This window comes from Vipera ursinii (assembly GCF_947247035.1).
Source record: "Vipera ursinii genome assembly, chromosome: 1".
NCBI classification, from domain to species: Eukaryota; Metazoa; Chordata; class Lepidosauria; order Squamata; family Viperidae; genus Vipera; species Vipera ursinii.
The window spans coordinates 294,148,069-294,174,511 of NC_139512.1; the positions used below are offsets into that span (position 1 = coordinate 294,148,069).

The 26,443-nt window shown below is 40.3% G+C and overlaps 1 protein-coding gene across 2 annotated transcripts in view; it reads left to right on the forward strand.

The window, feature by feature from the left end:
* Positions 1 to 5,421: 5,421 nt before the first annotated feature.
* RASGRP3 (RAS guanyl releasing protein 3) overlaps positions 5,422 to 26,443 on the forward strand; it is a 41,949-nt gene continuing 20,927 nt past the window's right edge. The window contains exons 1-7 of one of the 2 annotated variants that reach the window (XM_083350130.1): positions 5,422 to 5,835; positions 14,586 to 14,766; positions 15,889 to 15,991; positions 17,049 to 17,111; positions 17,978 to 18,109; positions 23,857 to 24,004; positions 25,160 to 25,333. In XM_083350130.1, coding sequence (XP_083206256.1) covers positions 14,697 to 14,766; positions 15,889 to 15,991; positions 17,049 to 17,111; positions 17,978 to 18,109; positions 23,857 to 24,004; positions 25,160 to 25,333 — 690 coding nt within the window. In that variant the 5' untranslated portion in view covers positions 5,422 to 5,835; positions 14,586 to 14,696. The remainder of the gene's footprint in view (positions 5,836 to 14,585; positions 14,767 to 15,888; positions 15,992 to 17,048; positions 17,112 to 17,977; positions 18,110 to 23,856; positions 24,005 to 25,159; positions 25,334 to 26,443) is intronic. The other variant, XM_083350131.1, reaches the window with a different exon arrangement.

The following is a 26,443-nucleotide window of genomic DNA, read 5'->3' on the forward strand; positions in this document are numbered from 1 at the left end:
ACCACAAAAAAGTATTTTTCCTCCCACCCTCTGCTTATACTTAATTTCTCAATATATCCCTGAATATGCCCAGCTACTGTAAAGGATTTCTACTTCTACCTGCAATCTCCATTTTCAAGGAAATGGGTTGCTTGGCTCTCGCCTTCTTTTGCCTTTTTCTGTTGTCATTTTGAATCAAGGCAGTTGTGTCTAAAACAGGGAAACAAAAATGATACAGGCATATATCATATGTGTATGTATTCATTCATGTGTATAAAGCTAAGCTGCAAACATTTGGATGACCACCAGGAAATGGTAGCTATTTGCTGCTATCTTTGTAGCCCAGTTCTGGTAGTCTTGTCCTTGGCAGTAATGTCTGTAAATAGAAATGCAATACACCTTACTACAGCAATGAAAACTGTGACCTCTGCTGTTCTTCCTACTGGTGGAATGTAATGTGTAAAAAGTTACGTAGCCCTTCAAAGTCTTCCATGTAGAAGACAACCCTCTATAAAGGTATACTTTTCTGCCTTCATCCCACATTGTTGCTTTGCTTCTCCAGTTCTTCTCACCTTCAGGAAATGATGGATGGGGCATTTTTTTCACCAATCCATCTGAGAGTTCTTAACATCTTCAGTGAGACTCAGGCTAACAATGGACAAAAGCAGAATTTGTGTGTCTGTAGATGTTCGTTTTGCCAAAAATGCAAATATAGTCTTCATCATGGAAGAAGAAAAAAGAATTTCAGGGTAAATCTGATTCTTATGGCATCTAGCATTTTCTCAGTTCAGCTTAATTGTTGAATTTATAACTAATTTTCTACTTGCATATTGTTTTCCTTTTCTTCTTTCTTTCTTTCCTTCTTTCTTTCTTTCTTTCTTTTTCTTCTTGATTTTTTTATCTTCTCGCCTGAGAGAAAACTTGAAAGTCTATAGTCTATTTTGTGGCATTCATGTTGATCTTGATAAAGGCATTGTCCAACTGATGGTTTTCAGGTGCTATCTGTTAGCATCTATGTGTCATCTGCATTTTTTGAAGGGGAATAAAATGAAATGTCCTAAGAAGTCATCATGGTAAATGTTCAGCTAGATAGGAGAGATAAAGGTAAAGGTAAAGGTTCCCCCGCACACGCATGCTAGTCGTTTCTGACTCTAGGGACCGGTGCTCATCTCCGTTTCAAAGCCGAAGAGCCAGCGCTTGTCCGAGGACGTCTCCGTGGTCATGTGGCCGGCATGACTAGACGCCAAAGGCACACGGAACGCTGTTACCTTCCCACCGTAGTGGTCCCTATTTTTCTACTTGCATTTTTACATGCTTTCGAACTGCTAGGTTGGCAGAAGCTGGGACATGTAACAGACGCTCAACTCTGCTACGCGGCACTCGGGATTCGACCCACCAAACTGCCGACCTTCTGATCGACAAGCTCAGCGTCCTAACCCACTGAGCCACCGCGTCCCTTGAATTCGATAGGAGAGATAGGTGGGTGCAATTTACCAAGCACAGATATTTTTCATGAAGAAATTTGTATATTAAACAAAGCCAAGTGCACATTTACTTCTGAAGAAGACAACTACTAGTAAAGAATTAAAATTCCATTTATTTTTGTCATTAGCCTGAGGATATGCTTTCTGAAGTGTCCTGAAATTTTCTAGATTTGGAAGTATAAACTCAAAGTGCCAAATACTACTACAATCTTGATTTGGGCAAGACCAGATTAAGAGGGGGGGCATTTGTGGGGACCTCAGCCAAAAAAAATTTATTGTTAAATTATGTGATGGTATTATTATATAGAACATCCATTTCATATAGTAGGCTAGAAAGCGAGAAGCTGTAAGTTCTGGTCCTACCTTAGGCACAAAGATAGTTGGGTGACCATGGGACAGTCACTCTCTCTCAGCCCTAGGAAGAAAGCAATGGCGAGCCACTTCTGATAATGTGACCAAGAAAACTTCATGGATTTGTCCAGGTTTTCACTAGGATTTCAGACTGAATCACAAGGCAATAGTGGTGGCAGTTGCTATAGTGCATTATGATGCCAACTAGCTTCTCATCTATTCTGTTTGCAAACTTTAATATAGATACCATATATAGAAGTGATGGTGAACCTTTTAGAAACCAAGTGACCAAACTGCAACCCAAAACCCACTTATGTATCATTGGGTGCCAGGTGGGCGTGGCCCATTGGATGGGCGTGGCCCATTGGGTGGGTGTGGCTGTGGTGGTAACAGCAGACTGGGTGGGACTAAAACGTTCAATCAATCAATTCCAACTTTGCGAATCTTTTTTTTCCTGTGAGTAGTTGAAATTGATTGATTGATTGAACCTTTTTTTTTGCACACGGTGGCGGAGGCCTAAAGTGAAAAGGTTTTATAGGGCTGGGGCGATGGCGCACGTGGCCACAGAGAGGGCTCTGTGTGCCATCTGTGGCACACATGCCATAGGTTCGCCACCACAGATATATAGATGCAAAATATGAACACAAATTTCTCACATCAAAGTAATTGGGAAAACAATCTTCTTATTTTAGGTATATGTTTATTTAACAAAAGTAACCTGGGTTTCCATACTTCTGGCAGAAAGTAAGCAAATCTAACAAACATAATGAAATAATAGCACATTTTGAAACCGCAATACATAAAAGCAGATTTCAGAAAGGAAAAAGGAAATGGAAACCAAAATGCTGAAGACTCTTTTTTCCTCTGAATATCAGATTTGTAAAGGCTCCAAATTCAAAATGCAGATTTTTCTCTGAGCACTGTGGAAAAAGGCTATCTTTTCTCATTCCTAACCAGGAAGTGAAACCATTAAAAATGGCATTTCCCCAGGGCTCATAATACAGTACATTTTAAATACAGTATGAACTCCTTGTGTTTGGATAGATCTACATAGGTGTTAGGGAGATTGTTATCTACAAGAGCCCATTGGGTATAGAAATTAAATAAACATCTACCATATTTTCTGTGCAAAGGGACATCACTGTCCTTTTATAGCCTCTGAGCTCCTTTAGCTTTTCTGACATGTAGATACACTTGCAATCTTTGTTCCTTTTTTCCTCTAATTTTTTTACACAATTTAATTTAGAAGAAATATTCCATTTTTTCTTACCTGTGTGTTGGAGAAGCCTTATTCACCCGGTATTGAGGAAAGTGTCAATTTTTGACATGATAAATACAGGGGAAGCTTATGTGTCGTTGTCATCATCTATTCCTAAGCTCCACTTTTCATTCAACAGACTCCAAGCCAACAGTTTTCCTTTTTTATTTTACAATAGATGAAGTGAGGCCAGTCTATGATGGGTATCATACAACACTACTCAGTTATCAAACACTTACAGTGCTCAGATGTCCAGAAATATGCTGGATAGCCTGGATATTTTATCATTTGTCCTCCATTTCCTCCCGTCTCTAGGATTCACTTCTTGACCTACTTTTATTAACTCTTATGCAGGGCTCCATCCTGGACTGCAAAACTCCAATCAACCATTGGATGGCAGCAAAGGGTCAGGTTTTCTGAAGCCCTTAGCTGTCACAGGGTGTCCCTTGGATTATTGTAGCTCAGGCATGGTAACCCCTACTCTTCTGGCTTTGAAGTCAGTAAGAGAGGGTAACTTGGCTGGCTTCCAAGGAGACTGAAGTGATGAGACAGAAAGGTCTATGGGGGTGGGCTGTGGCCAAATAAATAGTTGGGGCAGAATAGAGCTTCCAATATTTTATCTCTTTCTGTACCAGTGCAAATTTTGAAAGCTTTTACTCTGAGAACTCTGTTTCCGTGATCTATTAGTTTTTTTAAAAAAACCCTGAACATTTCATCCGTATATGCCTAAGTGAAGGGGAGAAGGGGAAGAAACAACAAGAGAGCCATGTTATTTATTGACCCATAATAATTTTGTCTATTATATTCTGTAGTAGGATATCATAGTTGATGGTACTGAACACCACTGAGAAATCTAAAAGGATTGAAAGGACCACTGGAAAGTCTATAAGGACCATAAAGGCGGCATTCCCTCATCTAGGTAGAGGTAAAGTTTCCCCCACACATGCGTGCTAGTCGTTTCCGACTCTAGGGGCCAGTGGTCATCTCCGTTTCAAAGCCGAAGAGCCAGCGCTTGTCCGAGAACGTCTCTGTGGTCATGTGGCCAGCATGACTAGACGCCAAAGGCGCACGGAACGCTGTTACCTTCCCACCGCAGTGATCCCTATTTTTTTTCTACTTGCATTTTTACGTGCTTTCGAACTGCTAGGTTGGCAGAAGCTGGGACGAGTAACAGGCGCTCACTCTGCTACGCGGCACTCGGGATTCGACCTGACAAACTGCCGACCATTTGATCGACAAGCTCAGCGTCCTAACCCACTGAGCCACCGCGTCCCTTTCCCTCATCTAGGTCCCATCAAAAGTCATGTACCAGAGCAATCAATGCTATTTATACCCCATGACCAGCTCTGAAGAAGTGGGTCCAGATAATCCATTTCCTCTAGCATCATTTGTAGCTGATTGCCCATCACCTTCTATAAGAGGTAGAGAATGTGCAAAATCATCGCATAAAGACTGATTAGTCCTCATTGCTATCATTCTTTCTTTCATTTTGACCTCCTTTCATACAGATTCTCTAACAGGTGGGGGGAGAGAGAACCTTTTTAATCCTCATTGGATTTATGAATATTTACTTAACTAATCACCTGCCATTTAATCTATGAATTGAATCAGTGAAGTTAACTGGCTTTTTCCCGGACTCCACTTCCTTTTTAAGACCCAGTGGAAAGGATAAGACATCTTACTATATTATGCATGCAAAAATAACTGTTCCAGTATTAATGGAAAACTAACTTTAATTAGAGGAAAGTCAACCTGTACAGAGTTCATATCAGAATTTGCATGTTCCATGGAAGAACATTTCAGTGAATATCTAAAGTACACCACCCAGAATTAAAAGTAATTAAAATTCCAGTTCAAGTGCACAACTATATAAAATCCTGCCGAGCTCAATTTCTAATGCCTCAGAGAACTGAACAATGGTTATTCAGAGGAGGGGGGCATTTTTACAGCAAAGGCCACACTGACTAAAAAAAAAGTTTTTAAAATCTCCTGCCAGGACATTTGACTGTGATGCCACCAAAAATGGGTTAGTCCAAGATTTACGTTTTGCTGGGGTAGAAACTTTGGAGGAATTATGGGAGACTGTTTTTTTAGTGTATTTAAGTATATTATTTTTGTGCTAAATGACCTGATATATGTTTGTATTTTAGCTATTAAAAACAAACTAAAGTAAAATGTATTATAATGAAGGTGTTCCCTGGGTCATAAAAGGAGTCTTGATTAAAAGGATTTTCCCCCTCCCCCAGAAAAGGCAGAGATCATATAATAATTAGTTAAGGTCTTGCTGAAATCTGTCAACAAACTGAGCCAATGATGCAGGATTACTGCAATACCAGATGGAAAAACAAAATGTGCAGGTTAAGCTACGATAGAGTGTTTTAATTTTCCATCATAGTTAGTGCCTACCTTTAGATGAGGAGGCTTATCTATTTTATATTTATGTTTTATATTTATGATTTGTAAAGGGCTGAGTTGGAATTATAATTCTGAGTTGTAGCACGGGGTTTTGTTGTCTTGGGTTTTGCTAAGATTGATGTTAAGAAAAGAAAGTTGTTTGTTGTCTAAATGGGGGTAGAAGAGTGATTGTTGGAGTCTGACCTCTTGGCACAACCAAGAGATTTATCAAAGGGTGCATGTGACTAAGTTAAGTAAGAGACACAGCCCCAGCTTGAAGGAAACAGCTGCTCATTTTTGCTTTCACACTTGGCAGCTGGACAAAGAAGGGAGATGTTTGTGTTGAATACCTCTGCAAAACTGAGTACAGTAAGTGATTTTCCCTGTTGTCCTTGGGTTGGGAATGTGTTTGCATTTTAAAAAAGAAGAAGAAGAAGAAGAAGAAGCCAGGAATACTACTTTTTCTCTTCCAGCTTCTCTCGTAAAAGTTGAGGTCTAGTTTGCTATCTCATAGATCTAGTTTCACAAACAATCTTTTTCTTCAACTAATACACGGACCCAGCTTATTTTGCTTCAGTGAAAGAAAGAAAAAATAAAGCTAGGTAAACTACAGTGTAGTTGCTTTTCAAGGGTATTTGGTTTGGCTTGTCCTGTTCGGTTTAGAAATGGGGATGCTGTGTCTTTAAAGAGGGAATACTCACAGCTACAGCTGCTGTCGTTGTAGTGCTGCTGTTGCTGGAGAAGCTGTACTTTGTACAATTCTTCGTTCCACAAAACAAGGTACAAGAATGCAGTCCTTCTTATGGCGTGCCGGCTTTGTTTCCTTGCAATGTCAGGAAGAGGCTCACGATGTCAAGCGCCTCGTATAACACTTGAGGCTATTCTATGGCAATTTAGAAGAGACCCATTTAAAGCAGCTTGGCAATTTCAGTGGCGGCGGCTATCTGGGGAAAACACATTGCTGACTTTGGGATAATAAAAATGCAGCCGACAAATGCTATCATGTATCGTGGTGCCAGACACGACTTCCAAAAATATTGTTCCTGTCTGCATAGTTATTGGGATTGCCAGGAGAGAACTACTTGTAGCAGACAAGGAGTCCCTTAATGGCTACTAGCTGTTAGAATTTGCTTAAGTTCTTGATAAGGACTCTGTTGAATTGTCTTGCTACATGCATGAATTACTTAAAAGTCTGAGGGGGAGGAGGAAAGCTGATTGTCTTTGGGGCTGCTGTCAGCTTCTAGGAGCCTCTGATTGGCCGCTATGAAAAATAGGATGTTTCCTGGGTGGACTTTGGGTCTTGATGTTCTTTTAACTCAATGAAACAACTTAAAGGAGCCAGAATTATGGGGGCTGAAATGATCAGTTGAAGGTGATTTGGCAAATAAGCCACCCTTACTAGGATTACTGCTGGTTAACACAGAAAATTTAATTCCTACCTGTGTTTTATGATCACAGATGGCATTTGAACTTATCTCCATGGTTACATTTTTGCTTTAAAATAAGTATAATCCTTTTCTACAAATAGCAGAAGAGTAGATGCAAAGTACTTTAAATTTCTGAGGTCATAATGATGCTGCAAACCGTAGAGGCTCAGAAGATTTCCTGTCTTGTCCAAGTTGACAATTTTGATTGGACTATTATTTCAGGATTTCAAAAGTGAAAGTAAAGCATGAAATGTCACTTTGGAAAAGGGAAGAACAGGAATGATGATTGTTTTGATTGTACAACAGAAGTCATGGCAACCTAAAGGAATCCACAGTTATGGTTATTAAGTATAGTGGCTAAGATTGATAGGTGTAGTTTGGATTAGTGGTTTAGGCACCAGCTTAAAAGTGAGAGACTGCGAGTTCTAGTCCTGCTTTAGCCATGAAAGCCAGTTGAGTGGCCTTAGGCCAGTTATCTCTCAACTGAACTTACCTGGAGGGTTCTTGCTGTGGGCAAAATAGGAGCAGGAAGATGCGTTAAATATGTTTGCTGCCTTGAGTTATTTGTAAAAGTAATAAAGGCTGGATACAAATAAAATAAATAATCCAGATCTCCCAGAATTGGAGGAATTACATTGCCCATCACCTAAATTCTAGTACTTGATTTTATGCAAGTGAGAATTTTCATTGCTGTATGGAAACCTGATTGCATTCTGTTTCTTTCCATGAGATAAGTGATATATTCTCACAATTTTCCTTCATTAATCAAAATAATTTCAAAAAATATTTATTTTTCTTATTTTCAGCAGCTAATCTTTCTCTATTGCAATAGTAGCAAAACAGCAATGTCTAGAACTAGCAATCCACCAGTAAGTTTTAAAACTTTCTGCCTGCCCACCCATAATTGGGTATTCTGAATTAAGATGATCCTTGCTCTAGATGAAGAAGGCTTTGAATCCTTTCTCCCTTTTGTCATGAAAATTGGCCCTCAGAAGTACGGATTAGGGGAAATGTGTGTGTGTGTGTCTCTGTGTGTGTGTGTGTGTGTGTGTGTGTGTATACACAAAAACATACTTCAAGGGAATAGTTTTCACTAGAAAATTGGGGAAAATGAAAAGGGTTAATCTTCCCTCCTTGTACCAGGATCTTAATCCAGATTAATTTTAAAGTGAACAGAAAAGCAATCATGTATTTTACAATCCTTTTAGCTAAAGAGATGCCCAAAGCAGATCTTTCACAGGACCTTTGTTGTGGTTTGGGGGGAAAAAATTCAATACCATATAGATAGCCCTCTTCTAAACTACCATGTTTCCCCGAAATTAAGACCCAGTTTTATACTTTTTTGCCACCAAAAGAGGCACTTGGTCTTAATTCGGAGAATGTCTTAGCTTAGGACCACCATACCCAGGTCTCCCATATCCCGACACGGTCGTGCCGCTGCTTGACTTCTTTTGCGACCGCTTGCCAACAATTGCGGCTGGACACCATGTGGCACATTGCGCCATTGCTGCTCCTCCTGGCAGGACACCGCATGGTGCTTTGTGCAATTTCTGCTTCTCCTGGCAAGATGCTGCGTGGCTCTTTGGGACATTTCCACAGCAAAAATGGCCCAAAGTGCCACATGGCTTCCTGCCATGAGCAATAGAAGCAGCACAAAACATGCAAGCAAGAGAAGTGGCCCGAAGTGCTGCACAAAAGTAGTGGCGCAACAGATGGCCTGGCTGTGGTGGTCCTACTGGTAAGGTAAGTAGTGCAGGGTGCGTGGGGCAGCTTCACCTCCTCTACCCCCACCCTAGCTTGATTTTTACGGGTGTGCCTCGCCCCAAAACTAGGGCTTAGTTTTGGAGTGGGGCTTATATTAGGCCCACCCCCAAAAATCAAGCTAGAGCTTACTATTGGGCTGGGTCTAACTTTCGGGGAAACACGGTATTATGGAAGGTAAATAAAGAACAGAGTTTAGTGGATTTTCCCAGAGAAAAACAATGGCATTTTTTTTATTTCTAATTCAAAGTCAGTACCCTGATCATTGATCTCTCTTCCTTTCACCAATGAGAGTTGAAACACACACAAGACTCAGGAGAAGACCTTTGTCTTTAGCAGAAAATATGGGATTCTATATTGCTTCTTATTTTCTCTGTTCATGCCAATGAAAAAATTGTTTTTAGCATACAGTATACTCCCCTTAGTAACCTTGTGAGTTAATTGACGTGGAATTGTATGAGAGAGACGGTGTGTGAACAACAGATAGCAGCAGGGGTCAGGAATGTGTGAACTCACATTTAGGAATTCCCAGAGAAATTAATGGATTTTCCATTCACATGGAAGGTGCTAATGTAATTGCTGTAAATGGACAGGTGAATTTTAGTGGGAAGAGAACACTAGAAACAAAATACTACCAGGGAGGTCAAATAAAAGTGAAAGGGCATGGTGTTTCTAAAATACAGTTTAGAATACAAGCAAAGCATTGAATGTAAAGATGTTGAGCCCAGGTTATGCCTCCAAGAAAGACCCAGTATGCACAAGGATTTGGGAGTGAAGAGGAACTAAAGAGCCTCTTGTTGCGAGTGAAGAAGGAGAGTGCAAAACTTGGGTTGAAACTAAACATTAAGAAAACCAAGATCATGGCATCCGGCCCTCTCAATTCCTGGCAAATAGATGGGAAAGAAATGGAGGTAGTGACAGATTTTATTTTCCTGGGCTCCAAGATCACCACAGATGGGGACTGTAGCCAAGAAATTAAAAGACGCTTACTCCTCGGGAGGAAAGCCATGGCAAATCTAGACAGCACACTAAAAAGCAGAGACATCACCCTGTCAACAAAAGTGCGTATAGTCAAGGCTATGGTCTTCCCAGTTGCAATGTATGGCAGTGAAAGCTGGACCATAAGAAAGGCTGAGCGCCAAAGAATTGAAGCCTTTGAACTATGGTGCTGGAGAAGACTCCTGCGAGTCCCTTGGACTGCAAGGCGATCAAACCGGTCAGTCCTAGAGGAGATCAACCCTGACTGCTCTTTAGAAGGCCAGATCCTGAAGCTAAAACTCAAATACTTTGGCCACCTAACGAGAAGGAAGGACTCACTGGAGAAGAGCCTAATGCTGGGAAAGATCGAGGGCAATAGAAGAAGGGGACGACAGAGAATGAGGTGGCTGGATGGAGTCACTGAAGCAGTAGGCGTGAGCTTAAATGGACTCCAGAAGATGGTAGAGGACAGGAAGGCCTGGAGGAATGTTGTCCATAGGGTCGCGATGGGTCGGACATGACTTCGCAGCTAACAACAACAACAACAAAAGTAGCCCAAAACTTCCAAATTCTAATGTTCAGGTATTCAGCCTCATCCTGAATCTTACTGGCTGAGAGACAGTAACTATGGCCTGGCTGAGAGACAGTAACTATGGCCTGGCATAGGGAAATGTAGAAATTCTAAAAAGCATCTTCGTCAGAAGAAAAAGTAGGGAATTCTAATTAGATGGTATAGTTGTTTAAAGTTGGTACAGGAAAGAAGTTGTCTTTATCTCTTCAAATATGTGATTCGAAGAGAGCCTTGTTTGAATTCTAATGTGAATTAGTTCTGATTTTGTATTATGACAATTGTTGTGTAGCGGGTTCTTTGGCGCAGGAATGAAGACGAGGTAAATGAGTACAGGAAAACTCATGGTTTATTTCATGCTGAATCTGAACTGGGAAAATGGCTGCAACTAGCCACAATATATAGTCTAGCCCCTAGGTGGCAGCCAATAGGTTTGAAGCAACCATTGCCGCCTAGGGATAGCCAATAGCAGCACTGGAGACTTGTGGTCCAGGTTGCTGGAGAGCCGTTAGCTGCTCCAGCAACCCACGTGGTATTACTAATGAGCCCTGTACATAACACCCCTCCCCTCTTAGATCAGACAATATTAACACAAGTTAGTCTTAATGCAATTATCAAGACTCATTATCAAAATAATAGTAATAGGGGGAAAAACATATAGGTTACAATGTTATTAAACAACGTCTGAATGAATAGGCTTCATTGACAGCATACTAGACAGTTACATCATAGCACCTGAATGAATATGCCTTCATTGACAGTACGCCAAACAGTTAACATCATAACGCTAGTTTCAGTAGTACAGTGGCAAGCTACAATGCAACAATATTATAGCTCTTTATTTTACAACATAATCAACAAGATATGAAGGAGGCTTGTGTGCCCTAGTGAAACATCTTCCAGTCACTTTGTGGTCTACCAGCTTACCCAGTGGGCTGAGTAGACCTGTGTCCCTTGGTGCACCTGAGTCAAGGGGATTAGATGCTCTCTGGCTGGCCTCTCCAGGTTGGCCCACCCGTGTCAGACTGATCAGCAGAGTAGGCACAGGAGTTGCTGAAGTCTGGTTGGCTTGCTCCTTCAGGGGATCCATGTTGCATTCCTGGACTCCCCACTTCTCCCTCTGGTTCCTCCTCTGTTATGAAGGAAAAGTTTTGAGAGTCCATGTGAGGACTGGCTTGGCCACAGGTTTGAGGACATTGGGAGGGACTTATGACGCAGTCCTCACTTAGTAGCCATTCTGGAAACCGTTTTCTGAGTTGATCAATGTGTCGTCTGACAACTCGCCCTCCCTCCAACCCCACTTCAAAAGACGGGCCCGGATGCTTTGGTAATTTGACCAGGAACCCACAGATTCCCATGACCATAGTTCCTGGCCCATACCCAATTGCCCATTTGCAGCCCCCTAGGGGGTTTTGGACGAGAGGCTTCTGCTGCCACTCTATCTGGATGCAACCTGTCCAGTTTAGTGATCAAACACCTCCCCCAACATAGTTCTGCAGGACTTTTGCCTGTAGCAGTGCAGGGCGTAGAATGATGTCAGAGTCGAAAATCTGCCAATCTGTGATGCCAGTCACCTGTTACAATGCGCTTAAGTGATTCCTTCATTGTCCTCACCATGCGTTCAGCTTGACCATTAGAAGACAGATGAAAATGTGCAGACGTTGCATGTCTGATGAGATTAGCTCTAAGGAAGGCCTGAAATTCAGCAGCAGTGAATTGGGCCCCATTGTCTGAAACTAAGACATCTGGCAGCCCATGTGTGGCAAAGAGTTTTCTCAGCACCTGGATGGTCCTATCAGTAATGTTAGGAACTGGAATTACTTCCAGCCATTTGGAGTGGCTATTCACTACTATAAGGAAGAGCTGTTCCTGAAAGGGCCCAGCATAGTCTATGTGAATCCTAGACCAGGGAGTGTGCATTTCCTCTCACTTGTCAACTGGAGCCTGTGGCATTTCAGGCCTTGATTGCTGGCATGTATAACAACCATGGACTTGTGCCTCAATGTCCTTATCAAGGCCAGGCCACCAAAAGTAGCTTCTAGCTAAAGCTTTCATTCTGACAATGCCTGGATGGCCTTCATGTAATGACTGTAAAACCCTGTCTCTTAGGGAAGTGGGAATTATGACTCTGTTCCCCCATAAAATGCACCCCTTGTGGGCAGATAACTCATGCCTTCTGACAAAATAGTTCTGAAATTCAGAACCTGGGCTTTTATCCAACCAGCCCATGTATACCCATGTCAATACTCTACTAAGTGTTCTATCTGTGGCAGTTTCAGCAGTAATGTCCCCCACACGGAGGGGGAATTCAGGTAGGTCCTGTATGGACAGAATTCTAGCAGCTGGAGCCAGATCTGGTTCCATTAGTAGCAGTGGTAGTCTGCTGAGGCCATAGCATGGCCCATTTCTTTACCCTGTTTGTGAATCAATTTAAAAGTGTATGCAGATAGAAATATAGACCATCTCAGCATTCTTGGGGAAAGTATGTGGGGGGTTTGTTTGTCTGTTGTGAAAAGTCCCAACAGAGGTTTGTGGTCTGTAAAGACCGTGAAGTCCCTGCCATATAAATAGTCATGGAATTTTTTTATTCCAGCAACAATGGCTAGGGCTGTTAATGGGGGGGAGGAAGATGCCTCTTCCTCCAGCAACGATGCCATTCCCCCGTGACTTCAGCTCTCAGGTGAAGCAGGATCCCACCTTCATCGCCACTATTGTGTAGTGGGTTCTGGAACGCATGGAGGATGCCAGGCAGAGGAATACATCATAGCAGCTCTTTATTTGGTGGTAGAAACTGTACTGAGAGGATAGGGTTACCTGTGCCCTATTTATACCTGTCCAGGTACACTTTCCAGCCAATAGATTTAAACCTGGCTTTCCCGCCATGAGTCCAGGTACATTTCCAGCCAATAGATTTAAACCTGGCTTTCCGGCTGAAATGCTGCTTCCTGCCGCAGCAGTTTCGGCCCAGCGCCACCTGGTGTATCGATGAGCCGATGCTTGCGGTGTTATTAAACCCCATACATAACACATGGAATTCACTGGAAAGGAAGATTGTTGCTATGCAGATAAAATGAGGAAAGATCCTGTAATATACTACATGAGTTATCCAGATCTGGCATATTAAGCATATACAAATAGCAGCAAAATACAAATTTGCAGAACAATCTTTATAATTTAAGTCTCACTTATGGAAAAAGCATAATTAGTGTCATCATCATCATATACCAGTGCCTTTATGGGACCACTCCATAATGAAAGAACTAGGTCCATGGTGAATATTCCCCCCAAAAATGGCTTGGGTAAATTAATTATGATTTATGTCATTTATTGACATTGCTGATCAAACACTAAATATAGCATAGAGTTGCTTGATACCTGTTTCCTAGCATTATCTCTTTTGGAGGAGGGGCTTGGTTTGAAACTTTGCACATCATTCATGTACTGAATGGAAACAATAAACCTATATCAGTGTAATAGCTCTATTCTTCATAAACATGGTTATCTTAGTTTTTTGCTGTTTTAACTGATAGGTTCTTTTTGTCTCTCCCCATTGCTTTTCTAAAGAGATTCTGAGGTTCTAATAGCAACAGTGGGATTGGCAAATACAACAGCTGTACTTTGTGCCTTATTCGTACCTGTTCTTTCATTTTATTTCATCTACTGATGGGTTTGCTACTATTTACAATACTTCACTTGATTTCTGTTTATACTGATTAAACTGTTTGCCAACTTTTTTCAATAGAATATAAATATTTCAGATGAACAAGTACATTGATTGCACTCTCAAATTAAACTGTGCTATGGGCAGGATAACTATTTTTTTCTTGTTAGTACTTGTATTTCAGCAGTTTCTTTGTCTGAACAAACTGGAGGAACAATTATTATTTATTTACATCAGTTATTTATGTCTTTCTGAGTCCCAACTATCTCCACAAAGCAGCTCACCATTAAGATACATAACATTTATTGTACTTTTATTAACAATTGTGAATAATGATAGTACTAGAGTTGTTGCAAATCATCCATCAGAGCTGTCTTCTTTTGCAGTTATTGCCCATCTTTTTCTCACTCTTGTCAGTTATGAAAGTTCTGCATAAACTGTTTCTAAGGTGCAGCTATGCAGTGTTCAGGTTTAATTCCCAAAAGGTGCTAGGAAAATAAATATAGCAGCTGTCTGTTACTCTTTAAAATAGCTGCATCTTACCCTGGGCTCATGAGATAGCAACAAGAAAAGAGACAACTGCTTAGACTTGGAGAGATGAACTACATTCATGTGCTCTGCAACATCTTTTGGAATCAACTCCAAAGCTTTGGACAGTTCTGCAGAGATGAACTGAATTATAAACCCTGATGTAAACATCTCTTTTCTCATCATCTTTTCACAGTTTTTTGAAGTGTCACGGAGAATGCAACCTACATTCATTGAATGGGGTCCTTCTTGTTTTTCGTTGCTGTGGTGAAAGTGTGGTCATTTTTTTGACAAGGATCAAAGGACAATGGAGTCCAACACACTTGGAAAAGCTGCAACACTGGATGAACTATTAAATACCTGCATTAAAATGTTTGGTACAAATCTTAAATATATTTTTAACTCATCTAAATACTTTCCTCTTAATTTACCAAATGCAGTGTATTAACCCTACTTGTTGCATATCATTGCATTCATAGTGGCTTGGATTCATAGTATTTTGATTAATTCATTTAGTATAGTTATATTTTATCTTAATTTTATTTCAGAATTGTTAGTTTCAAAGTTGTTAGAACTTTCCCCATAAACTGAAATTATGAACTAGTTGAGGCTGGCCAAATTAAAGTATTCCATTGAAATAATGACCAAAATTAAAATTAGTGGAAGGATTTAATAAAATGCTACTTGTGCCTGGCTGAATACAGTCAAATGTGAAAAATCAGTCTGTCATGGGAAAAGGTTATGACAACAAAAAAGAATGGCTAAGCTAATAACCATAATATCATTAGCCAAGTACACTCAGTGAAAAACTACGTTCATCATAACTTCAGATGAATTTTTAATGCAAAGATTTGTATTGATATACCTTCTAGTTCATCAGCCAGCTCTAAGAAATAGTACATAAATAGGATGGGATGTAGGACAAAATGGCCCTGGTGATGCAGTGGTTAGAATGCAGTACTACAAGCAAACTCTATCCACAAAACTCAGGGTTGATGTACCTTCCATCCTTCCGAGGTCAGTAGAATCAGGACCCCAGTTTGTTGGAGCAATATGCTGATGTTGTAAACTACCCAGTAAGCACTGTAAAACACTATGGGATGGTATATCAGTCAAAGCATTGCTGCTATTGCTATTGCCTCACTAAGACAACATCTCTAAAATAATTTTGCTAACTTGATACCAACTGACCATATATTGGAAAGAATGTTTAAGGAAGTTGAAGTCCAATGCATCTAGCAGGTACCAGATTGGGGAAATGTATCCTAGAGAATTGCCTTGTGTACCCCCATTTTTACTCTAATACTATATGCCAAATGAATGGATTTTTCCGATAAATTTATTTCATTTCACAAAAAAACTTTATTTTTTATTTTGTTTCCATTTAGAAACAAACTATTTAGTAATATTTGTGCAGGAATTTAACATTTGGATGCCTTTTCTCATTCAGTCATATTCACTGTTCTGTTTTTAATTTATCTATTTTATTTTTTTTACAGACGACAAAGGGGAGCTGAATGGCAATAATTTGCCGAGAACTTTTCTTTTAATGCATCGATGGTATCTGTCATCCACAGAACTGGCAAATAAACTTCTTTATATATATCCTTTCAGAGAGTTATGTTGATGATTCCAAGAATCAGTTTATCCAGTAATAGTAATCAAAATGCTTTCAAGGTAGAATCCCAAGGGTGCTTTTTCATGAGGCAACTGGACTTTTTAATTTTTCTTTGAAGACGTTTTGTTTCTCATCCAAGAAGCCTCTTCAGCTCTGAAGAAACTTCTTGGTTGAGAAGCAAAACGTCTTCAAAGAAAAACACGAAAGTCCAGGTGCCTCGTGAAAAAGCACCTTTGGGATAACTGTGAGCTGGATGACTGAGAATCTCCATAGACATTTTAAGGTAGAACTTGATGAGAGTGAAGCCATTTGACAAGTATAACTAAAATCTAGAAGCAATTATTTTTATTTGGAGGAAAATAAATGAACTATAAATGTACTTGTGGCTGCAGACTTCTGTTTTGCAGGCAGCTGGCATTTCAAGTCAGTTATAAATCTCATTAAAAGTCCCTCTATATTATTGAAAAAACATAACAATGGTTAATTCGTGGAACAAAGATGGAACAATTGCATATGGTATAAAACTTCATTTCTTATAGAACTTCAGTGAACTTCTTTAGGAGTTCCTATTTGTTGAAATTAAAAAAAAAACTGGGACAACACTCCCAAGCAGGCACTAAACTGCAGCAGATTATTAACCATGTACTGTAGATTGTTTTAAGAAATGAATAACCTGAGATTGTGTTCAATTTCTTCAAAGTGATTGTGGTGGAAAAATAGGCATTGTATAAGTTATGTATATCTTGTGAATTGCAAAATATACAGAAATATATCTCTATTCATACTGTACTACATTGAATATAGCTTTAAGTTTCTATTATAATCTTTGTAATAATATTATAATAATGCATTGAATTTTTTTAGTTAAACATATTTATATCCTACCTTTCTAATATTGTTTGGATATTATATTTAAGGAGAGAAGCATAAAGAAATGTATCAGATTCAATTACAATTAAACTATACTACTGTAGTAGCTTAATCAAATTAATCAAATCAAATTTTGATGAAATTTTTAAAAAATCTCTTTAACTAATTTACATATAGAAATGCCAATGGAGGAAACTGCAGTGAAATCCGCTTAAAAATCTGTTACTTTATGAGGTAAATGGAATGTTAAATTTAACTAGAAATGTACTTTTATCATTTTCAAGGCTTAAGGGAATGAAACCCCCCCCCCATTTAAATTGAAACTATTGGGGGAGCTATATTAAGTGCAAAGTGATTCTGAATAGTGATGATGGAAGACTCCAGAATCAAATCCCCTCATACCTCTCTAACCCTTGGCTTAGAGTCTAAGCCAGGGGTTAGAGTTAGGCAAACCTTTTGGACTCAGTGTGGCAAAAATTCAGAAAATACCAACCTTGACTCTGCAGACATGTCACCTCCCTACTCCCTGGACAAAAGAGAAACAATTTATAATGAAGAGCAATAAATTATCTAAATTTATTATTAATAGATAAATATGAACATATTTTTCAAAATGCCTGTTTGATGCAATTCTAGACTGCACAAAACCTGGATACTTTGGAGAATGTTCTTGCATGGCCTTGCAATCCTCCAAAAAGAGCCGAAAATCACATCACATTCTGGTATGATTTTTAGAGACCTCAGAGGCTCCATGATTTTTAGAGACCTCAGAGGGGCCTCTCATGTGTCTTGCAGAGGGTCGAGAGGCCTGGGGTATCACTAAAAATGTCATGGCATGTCACCTGTGACACGTCTGCCATAGGTTCACCATCACCGCTAAAGGGTGATTAAATACTGTCCCAGAGTTGAGAACAAGAGAGCAGAATTTATTTGTGAGGGAATCCTTCTCTTTTAGACAAGGTAAATGTCAGGCTGAATATTTAATAGTCATGGAGCTACTGTTCATGGAGTAGATAACATTCCGTGATTGAGAGATCACATAGTAATGCAATGAGATCCATGGACTGATATATGAATAATTCTTGGGTTAACAATTTCAGGTACTGGATATTGGAATTTCCTGCAGAATTTAATCTGGATCTTGGTTTGGTTCATCTGACTGAGGAGTTTCAAGAATTAGCTTGCCATCTAGGTTATGAAGAACATATACACCTCATCGACATTTCTAGCATGTAAGGATTATCACCTGTGAGGTACCATTATTAAACAGCATCTCAACAGCATTATAAGCAGGCAAAAATGAATTGGTGTGACATATTTGAAATTATATTTATTTATTTATTTATTTATTTATTTATTTATTTATTTATTTATTTATTTATTTATTTATTCGGTTTATATACCGCCCTATTCCCAAAGGACTCAGGGCGATTTACAAGGCAAAATTTAAAAACAATCCAATATAAAATTAAAATTAAATTAAATTAAGTCTAGCCGCAAAAATTAAATCACAATTTAAAAACATTAAACCCCTCAGTCGAGACCAGATAGCTCAAAGAGCCAGGTTTTTAGGTCCCGGTGAAATGAACGAAGGTCGGGGGCAGTCCGGAGTTCCGTTGGCAGTTGATTCCATAGGGCACGAGTGCCCACAGAGAACACCCTCCCCCTGTGGATCGCCCGTCGGCAATCCTTGACCGGCGGTACCCTGAGGAGGCCCTCCCTGTGGGAGCACACAGGGCGATGGGAAATTGACGCTGGCAGCAGGTGTTCCCTTAGATAATCCGGGCCCATGCCATTTAGGGCTTTATAGGTCATCACCAGCACCTTGAATCTCACCTGGAGGGCAACCGGATACATACTATATAAAAGGTTTTGATAATCTTCACATCAATTGTTAACTACCGAACTAATAATGTCAGTCATGATGAAGAATTATGTAATAGCTGCCTCTTTAGGTAATTGGAAAAAGAGTGGATTTCTTACTGTCATATTTATATAGCATAAACTATTTCGTTTGTTTGGAAAACTATATATAGTATATAATTTATAGATATAAAAATTTGGAAAAATTTATGTATGTATGTATGTATATATAAAGTTATATATAGTATACTGTATATAATTTTCCAAACAAACAAAATAGTTTATGCTATATAGATATAACAAGATTGAAATGCTACTTTAAAGAATGAATTGGCATTATGGCTGTAGGTAGGTTTTATTCCCAATTGATGCAATTAGAGTGATGCAATTAGATTTTAGGAACTGTCACTATATACTGCAGAAGTAGCACTTTTTATAATAGTTGATTCAATTGGCAATGATCAATCCTGATAATAAAGTGCATCTGGCTAGCTTTCTATGGTAAAGATAAAGGTAAAGTTTCCCCCGCACATGCATGCTAGTCGTTTCCAACTCTAAGGGCCGGTGCTCATCTCCGTTTCAAAGCCAAAGAGCCAGCGTTTGTCCGAGGACGTCTCCGTGGTCATGTGGCCAGCATGACTAGACGCCAAAGGCACATGGAACGCTGTTACCTTCCCACCGTAGTGGTCCCTATTTTTCTACTTGCATTTTTATGTGCTTTCGAACTGCAAGGTTGGCAGAAGCTGGGACAAGTAACAGGCATTCACTCTGTTACACGGCACTCGGGATTCGACCCGCCAAACTGCCGACCATCTGGTCGACAAGCTCAGCATCCTAACCCACTGAACCACTGCGTCCCTATCTATAGCCAGCATTAAAGTCATGAAAAGAAAAAAGGGTCCCTTTCAGGCAACATATCCCTAGATGTGCAGAAGGCATTGGGGTACAACCTCAGAATGTGAGGTTCACATTTCCCAGTCTGGAAACAATTCCCATTTTTTAAAAAATCAAGTGTCTTAGGTATTCTTAAGTAGATCATGACTCTATTGTCAAATGTTGGTGTCCACAGTTCTAAAACCTAAGTACTGACTACACTCAAATGCTTCTCAGTGTCCCTCTGTTTATTTAATTTTTATACATATTGTTAATGTTGACTCAGCATTTCAAAATTGATAGTATTTTTAGGTAGCACACACCAGAGCAATATAATTATCTCCAATTCCAGCCTGATTTCACAGTCTTGAAAAATGTTTCTGGAAAAAAGTTGAAAAATATCTAAAGAAATCATCTAGTCCAATAAGAGTAAGTGATCCTTCTCTAAGATGATTTTCTTTCAATGCTTTGGATATTAACTTCCATCAATCCAAACCAGCATGCTGGAGGTTTGTGTACCAGTTTACACGTGTATGCAGAAAGGAATATGGACCACCTCAGCATCCTGGGGGATAGAATTTGTGGGGTTTGTCAGTCGTGAATAACCCCAGCAGCACCTTATGATCCGTGAAAATAGTGAATTCCCTGCCATATAAATAGTCATGAAATTTTTTGACTCCCATCACTATTGGCCAGGGCATATTTCCTCTCTGCCCTTGACAGTGTTCGGGAGTAATAAGCAATGGGTCTCTGCTCCCCGTTGTCCTCCATGTGACTTAGGACAGCACCCACTCCATAGGGAGATGCATCACATGCAATGCAAATGGGTTTGTTTTCTATAAAGTGTGTGACAGTTGAGTTACAGGGCAATAGGTCCTTTAGTTTTCGGAAGCTATGCTTGTGGACTTTGGTCCAATTCCATGGAGTTTTCTTATCTAAGAGCCTATGTAATGGCTCAGCAATTTCTGCTTTGTGGGGCAAGAAACCATGATAAAAATTAAGTAACCCCAGGAAAAGCTTGCAATTCAGCTTTGTTTTTAGGGGTTGGAGCCATCTTAATTGCTCTTACCTTGGAAACAGTAGGGTGAATTCCTTACCTTGGAAACAGTAGGGTGAATTGCTTAAAACAGCCTGCAGCCTGTCAGCCAGGACCTCTTCAGACTCTCCAGCGATAAGGACATCATCAAAGTAAGGGCATACTCCAGGTATGCCCTTCAGAGTCCTCTCCATCACCTCCTGAAATATTCCAGGAGCTACAGAGACACCGAACTGCAAACGGTTAACTCTGAAAGCTCCTCTGTGTGTAACAATTGTCTGCGTGTCTGCCGTTTCCCTGGTAACAGGGAGCTGCTGATACGCCTGCGCCAAATCGAGCTTGGCAAAGATGGCACCGCCCTGGAGTGAGGAGAGGACATGTCTTACCATCGGAACTGGGTAAGCGTGCAGATTCAGGGTCCGGTTCACCGTGGCCTTATAATCCGCACAAATTCTTACCTCCCCGTTAGCTTTGTGTGGGGTGACTACTGGGGTCTCCCACTCTCCCCCTTCTACTGGTTCCAAAACCCCCTGGTCCACTAATTTGTCCAATTCGCTCTCAATCTTGTGCTTGAGAGTGAAGGGAACTCTTCGCACCTTAATTCTCACGGGAAGAACATTAGGGTTCAACTTAAATTTGATGGGGGGGCCTGTGTATCTGCCAAGCTTGCCATTGAATATGTCTGCAAACGTTTTGCAGACAGATTCAAGGCTTTTGGGCAGGGAGGTGTTATGGATCCCAGAGATCCCTATTCCCAGAGCCCCAAACCAATTCAGCCCCACTAAACTGGTCCTCCGGCCCTTGGCTACCAGGACATCCAAGGGACCCTGGAAGTTCTTGAACCCCACTAACATGGTGGCCTTTCCCCTAACCTTAATAGGGGCATGCTGGAAATCAGATAACTGGATGCTGGTGGGCTTCAATTGAACCCACCGATTGCTTCGGCCACAAACTGCTTTAAATATCTCATAAGAGATTATGGAGACTGCGGACCTGGAGTCGAGTTCCATCTTGCAAGGTACACCTTGCAAACAGACCTCTAGCTTGATTTTTGGTGTGAGCAACTGGTGGATCCCTGTGTGGGACACGGTGCTCCTACTAAAAAAAAAAATTGGTAGAGGTGGGCTCAGGGGACTCAGTACCTTTTGGCCACACGTCCATCAATTGAAGTTCATACAGGCTGTCCCGCATGTGATTCTGGCAGATGGCTGCAATGTGCCCCATCTTGCCGCAGGACCTATACTTCATGGTTTGGAATTTGCAGGTTGCTCTCTGATGACTTCCACCGCAACTGGCACACTTTTGGACGATTTCTTTGCAGCTGCAACCGGTGCATTTGGTACATTTATTGGTTGTTGTGGGCTTCCTCTGGCTTCCGTTGTTGTCGTGCCGCGTTTAGTGTCTTCCTTGCTTTTGGTGTAAAGCATCAACCTCAGCCTCCTCCAACGTGTCCCTGCTTCCGCCGTTCGCAGCCTCTCCAAAATGAATGGAACCACCTGGGCTGCTGCGTCGGGTTTGATGGATTGCGTTGACTGCTCCACCGACGGCTTCGCTGGCCAAGATCTCATCCTGAGCATCTTGGAGTGTGATGGTCGGCCGAGCATACATTGCTGCTGCAGCTGTTTGTCCCAGAGTCCACACACCATGCGATCACGCAACCTTTCTTCTAGGTTGCTAAATATGCACAGGTGAGCGGCTTCCCGCAGGGCTGCAATAAATTTGGAAGCTGACTCACCCGGCCGTTGGCACCGCTGGTCGAACTGACCTCGCCACGCTAGTTCAGACATTCGTGGCTTAAAGTGGTTGTTCAGCTTCTCTACGATGTCCTTGTATGACACGTCCTCAATCTCCATCGGTTCACACAGATTAACGGCCAGATCGTGGATTGCTGGGCCACTCAAACAAGTCAAGGCGGCTGCTTTTTGAGTGTTGTCAGTGATCCAGTTGGCCCGCAGGAACGCTTCTACCTGGCTCAGGTGTGAAGCCCATCTCTCCGGGTGACGGGTGTCGAACAGCGGAACCTGTCCAAATTGTGCCATAGTGTGTCCTGTTTCTCCGCTTTGACCACAAGTGTTTGCTTGGCCGGCCGTAATTGGTTCGGGGAAAAATGCCTCTTTCCTCCAATCTTTGTGACTTCAGCTCCTCAGGAGAAACAGGATCCCACCTTCATCACCACTATTGTGTAGTGGGTTCTTGACCGCATGGCAATAGGACGGACAAAGGTTTCAGCATGGCAGCTCTTTATTAGTGGAAGTACTGAATGGAACAATAGGGGTTACCGGTGCCCCTTATATACCTGGCCAGGTATACACGCAGCCAATCCCTTTATTTGGTTTTCCCGCCGCGCGCTAGCCAGACAATCCCATCACAGTACAGCGCCACCTGATGGTGTCAGTGAGCCGCTGCTTGTGATCATTTATCCCCATACATAACACTTTGTAAGAAAGAAATAAAAACCAATCAAGGCTAACAACGGTGAGCAGAGGGACTCTCCTATTCCAGAAATAATAGCAATCTAAATAATTGCTTCTGGAAACAAAAAAAGGACTGTTACATTAATAGTTTATTCTTATACTGTACAGTATAATACTAGAAACATTTGGCTGGGTGGCCATTGCTGGATCAGATGTACTTCTGCTTATCTCCTTATACTGTACAGGTAGTCCTTGACTTACAACCACAATTCAGCCCAAAATTTCTGTTGCTAAATGAAACACTTGTTTTGCCACAGTTGTTAAGTAAATCACTGCAGTTGTTAAGTTAGCAACACAATTGTTAAGTGAATCTGGTTTCTGCATTGACTTTGCTTGTCAGAAGGTTGCAGAAGCTGATCACGTAACCCCAAAACACTGCAAATGTCATAAAGATGAATTAGTTGCCAAGCATCTGAATTTTGATCATGTGGCCATGGGGATGCTGCAATGATTGTAAGTGTGAAAAATGGTCATAAATCACTTTTTTCAGTGCCCTTCTAACTTTGAACGGTCAATAATGAATTGTTGTAAGTTGAGGACTACCAGTACTTGTCTCTGCACACTGACGTAGGACAACTCTCTCACTCTCCTTGTAATGTCTTCTCTCTGACTTTACACCAAAAAAGAACATGCAAGTCTTCTTCTTTATATGCCTTGGTGATGGCCATTGTTTTCTTCTAGGGCATCAGGTCAACCCGGCTCTACATTCTTTCTTTTCTTTTCTTTTTAACAGACCCTCTTATGATTGGATGAGAAGAATCACACAAAGGAAAAAAACATTTAAGAAAGGAAAAGCTTGCCTATTGTTTGATCACCTGGAACCCATTGAACTAGCAGAGCATCTCACTTTTTTGGAGTATAAGTCTTTCAGAAGAATCTCTGTAAGAATTTTACAATTTCTTATACTACTTTGAATTCATGGCCAATAGTGCCTATAACTATGAATCTGAAGGCTCCATTAAACATTATATCAAGTCCCAATGCTGATTTGTGCGTGCATTCTCACTACCTGTTGACTGTGGCATCAAGGGATAATTTGTTTATTGCTTGTATGAAGTAGCAATGGTAAATTATTAACCAAATCAAACAATCTTTTTAACCAGAGCAAATTAAATTTTGTAGAATCATCAATTAGGATGCCAGAAACACTATTTTAAGTTCCTGTCCATTTAAGATAGTGTGGATTTGCCTTTCTAGGAGTATATTTATTAATAGACATCCACATTTGCTCTGTGAATGGTTATTTGCCTAAATAATAAATGGTTATGGGGGTGGGCTGATAAGTATTTAGCAGCTTCTGTGTGCAAAACAACAACCATGGGATGGAGGAAATATTTTGGAGGGCGGGGGAAGAATACGTAGAAAGAGACACAAACAGAAGATTCTAGCAGAAGTTGAATAACTAGTAATGTAATCTATAAGATCTTACATCTGGCAAAATATCAACCTGATTCTGCTTACACTTTGTCTCTAAGTTTTTAAGTAAAGCCAATATTATAAAGATATTCCAAAAATCCAAAACTTTCCCATCGAAAGAATGTATACTCATTAACAATATATCCTCCATCAATTTCTTATTAGCAGCTGAAACAGAGAATGTTTAACACTGGGTGTTTATTTCATACATCTAAGTATGGGTCAGTATGTTTGGAATAATCTTTGCAGTCACCAGATTGCATGCAAATATATGCAAATAATTTTAGCTTGCTAATTATCCCACTATATAGAACTGCTTCTGAAATCCAAAGTCAGCACAGCAATGTATGTTCTGAAGACTGCTGGAAAAGGTATAAGTGAAGGAAATTCTAGATTTAATTGTGGTTATGATGATAATTATTACATTAATAATAATAATTAAACTGCACATACTCAAAATATTTTCCTTTGTAGAGAACATCTAAGGAGTAGGGCTTTTGTAGCAAATGTAGGAATTCTTGGATTTGCTTTCCCAGCAAATCTGGGGGGGCACTCTTTTGGGGATGCATTAATATGATCTGAGATAAGCAGATAAGAGTGAAACTCCTCCCTTTGACTAGTTTACAGATTATCAGAGCTATGTGATCCACGGTTGCCTGGAGAACAATCCAACTCTGGAAAGATCAATTGCTTTATTTAATGGCATCTCAAAGTGGGTCCAACTGATGGTTCTGAACAAACCAACTCCTCAACAAAGAGCAGAAGTTATCACAAAATTCATCAATGTTGCACAGGTAATTTTAAGCTGTTGGAGCCTGATTTAATCCCGTGGAATAAAATTTGAATGAATTGTAGGTTAAAAAGATTTATGTGAATTTGATGCTTTAAACAGTTTCATATTTAATTGATTCTCCTAGAAGAGAAATCCCTAACACTTGGAGGCTGCTGGGCATATACTGTATGTGGAATTTCAAGAACACATTGTAGGCACTGTCAAAAAATGGCTGCTAGAGAGGATTTGCCCCATTGCAAAATGACAGACACAAAATCCATAGTCAGGTTCATTTTGTAAGCGGCCTAGAGTTGCTTCAATAATGAGATGGGTGGCATATACATTTTTATAAATAAAACATCAATTTTCAGAAAGCTATCTGATACTTTTCTAGGCTTGTATCCAACAGGATGTTCCCATTATCTCTGTTTATTTTTATTTTTTTGAGGGAGATTGGCAAATTTTCAAGCAAAGCACTAGGCAACTACTGTCCATCATTTTCTAGAGGATGAAGTCATATACTGATGCTTTGCTTTGTGGCATGCCAGTTTCTCTAAAACTAATAGTAAAAATAATAGTATAGTAAGAGCAGAAGAATATTGTTGGATGCCATTGGGAAAAATCAATAAAAAGCAGAGCATACATTTCTTCTGGTCTTGATCCTCTTGATGATCCTAACTATATTACCTGCTGATTTAAAGAAAAGGGCTACATAAAAAGGGTAAACCATTTTTTAGAAATGTGCTGAGTGTACTTTTATGTGTATCGTACAAGATATTTCCCTTACTCCTGACTGACCATATCATGTTCTAGAATGAGAAAGGGTAGAATCTGAGGATCTACCTGGAATCTTTTTGATGATGGGGGTTTACTCTAGAATCGATCGTCATCTTGCAATTCCTTTTTGTACATTTAATGGATGACCCTGCTAATAGACCTTTGTAAATCATGCAGCAGAATGTCACAGAGGCATAGGGTGTCATGTAGCAGAATATCACAAAGTATGGGGTATAAATCATTGTGCCTATCAATCACGTTCCAAATGAAAAGCGTAAAGACATCAAAACCAAACTTTCTAATAGATTGTGCACACAAATCTCTGCAACAAAGAAAACAAAGGTACTTCTACACT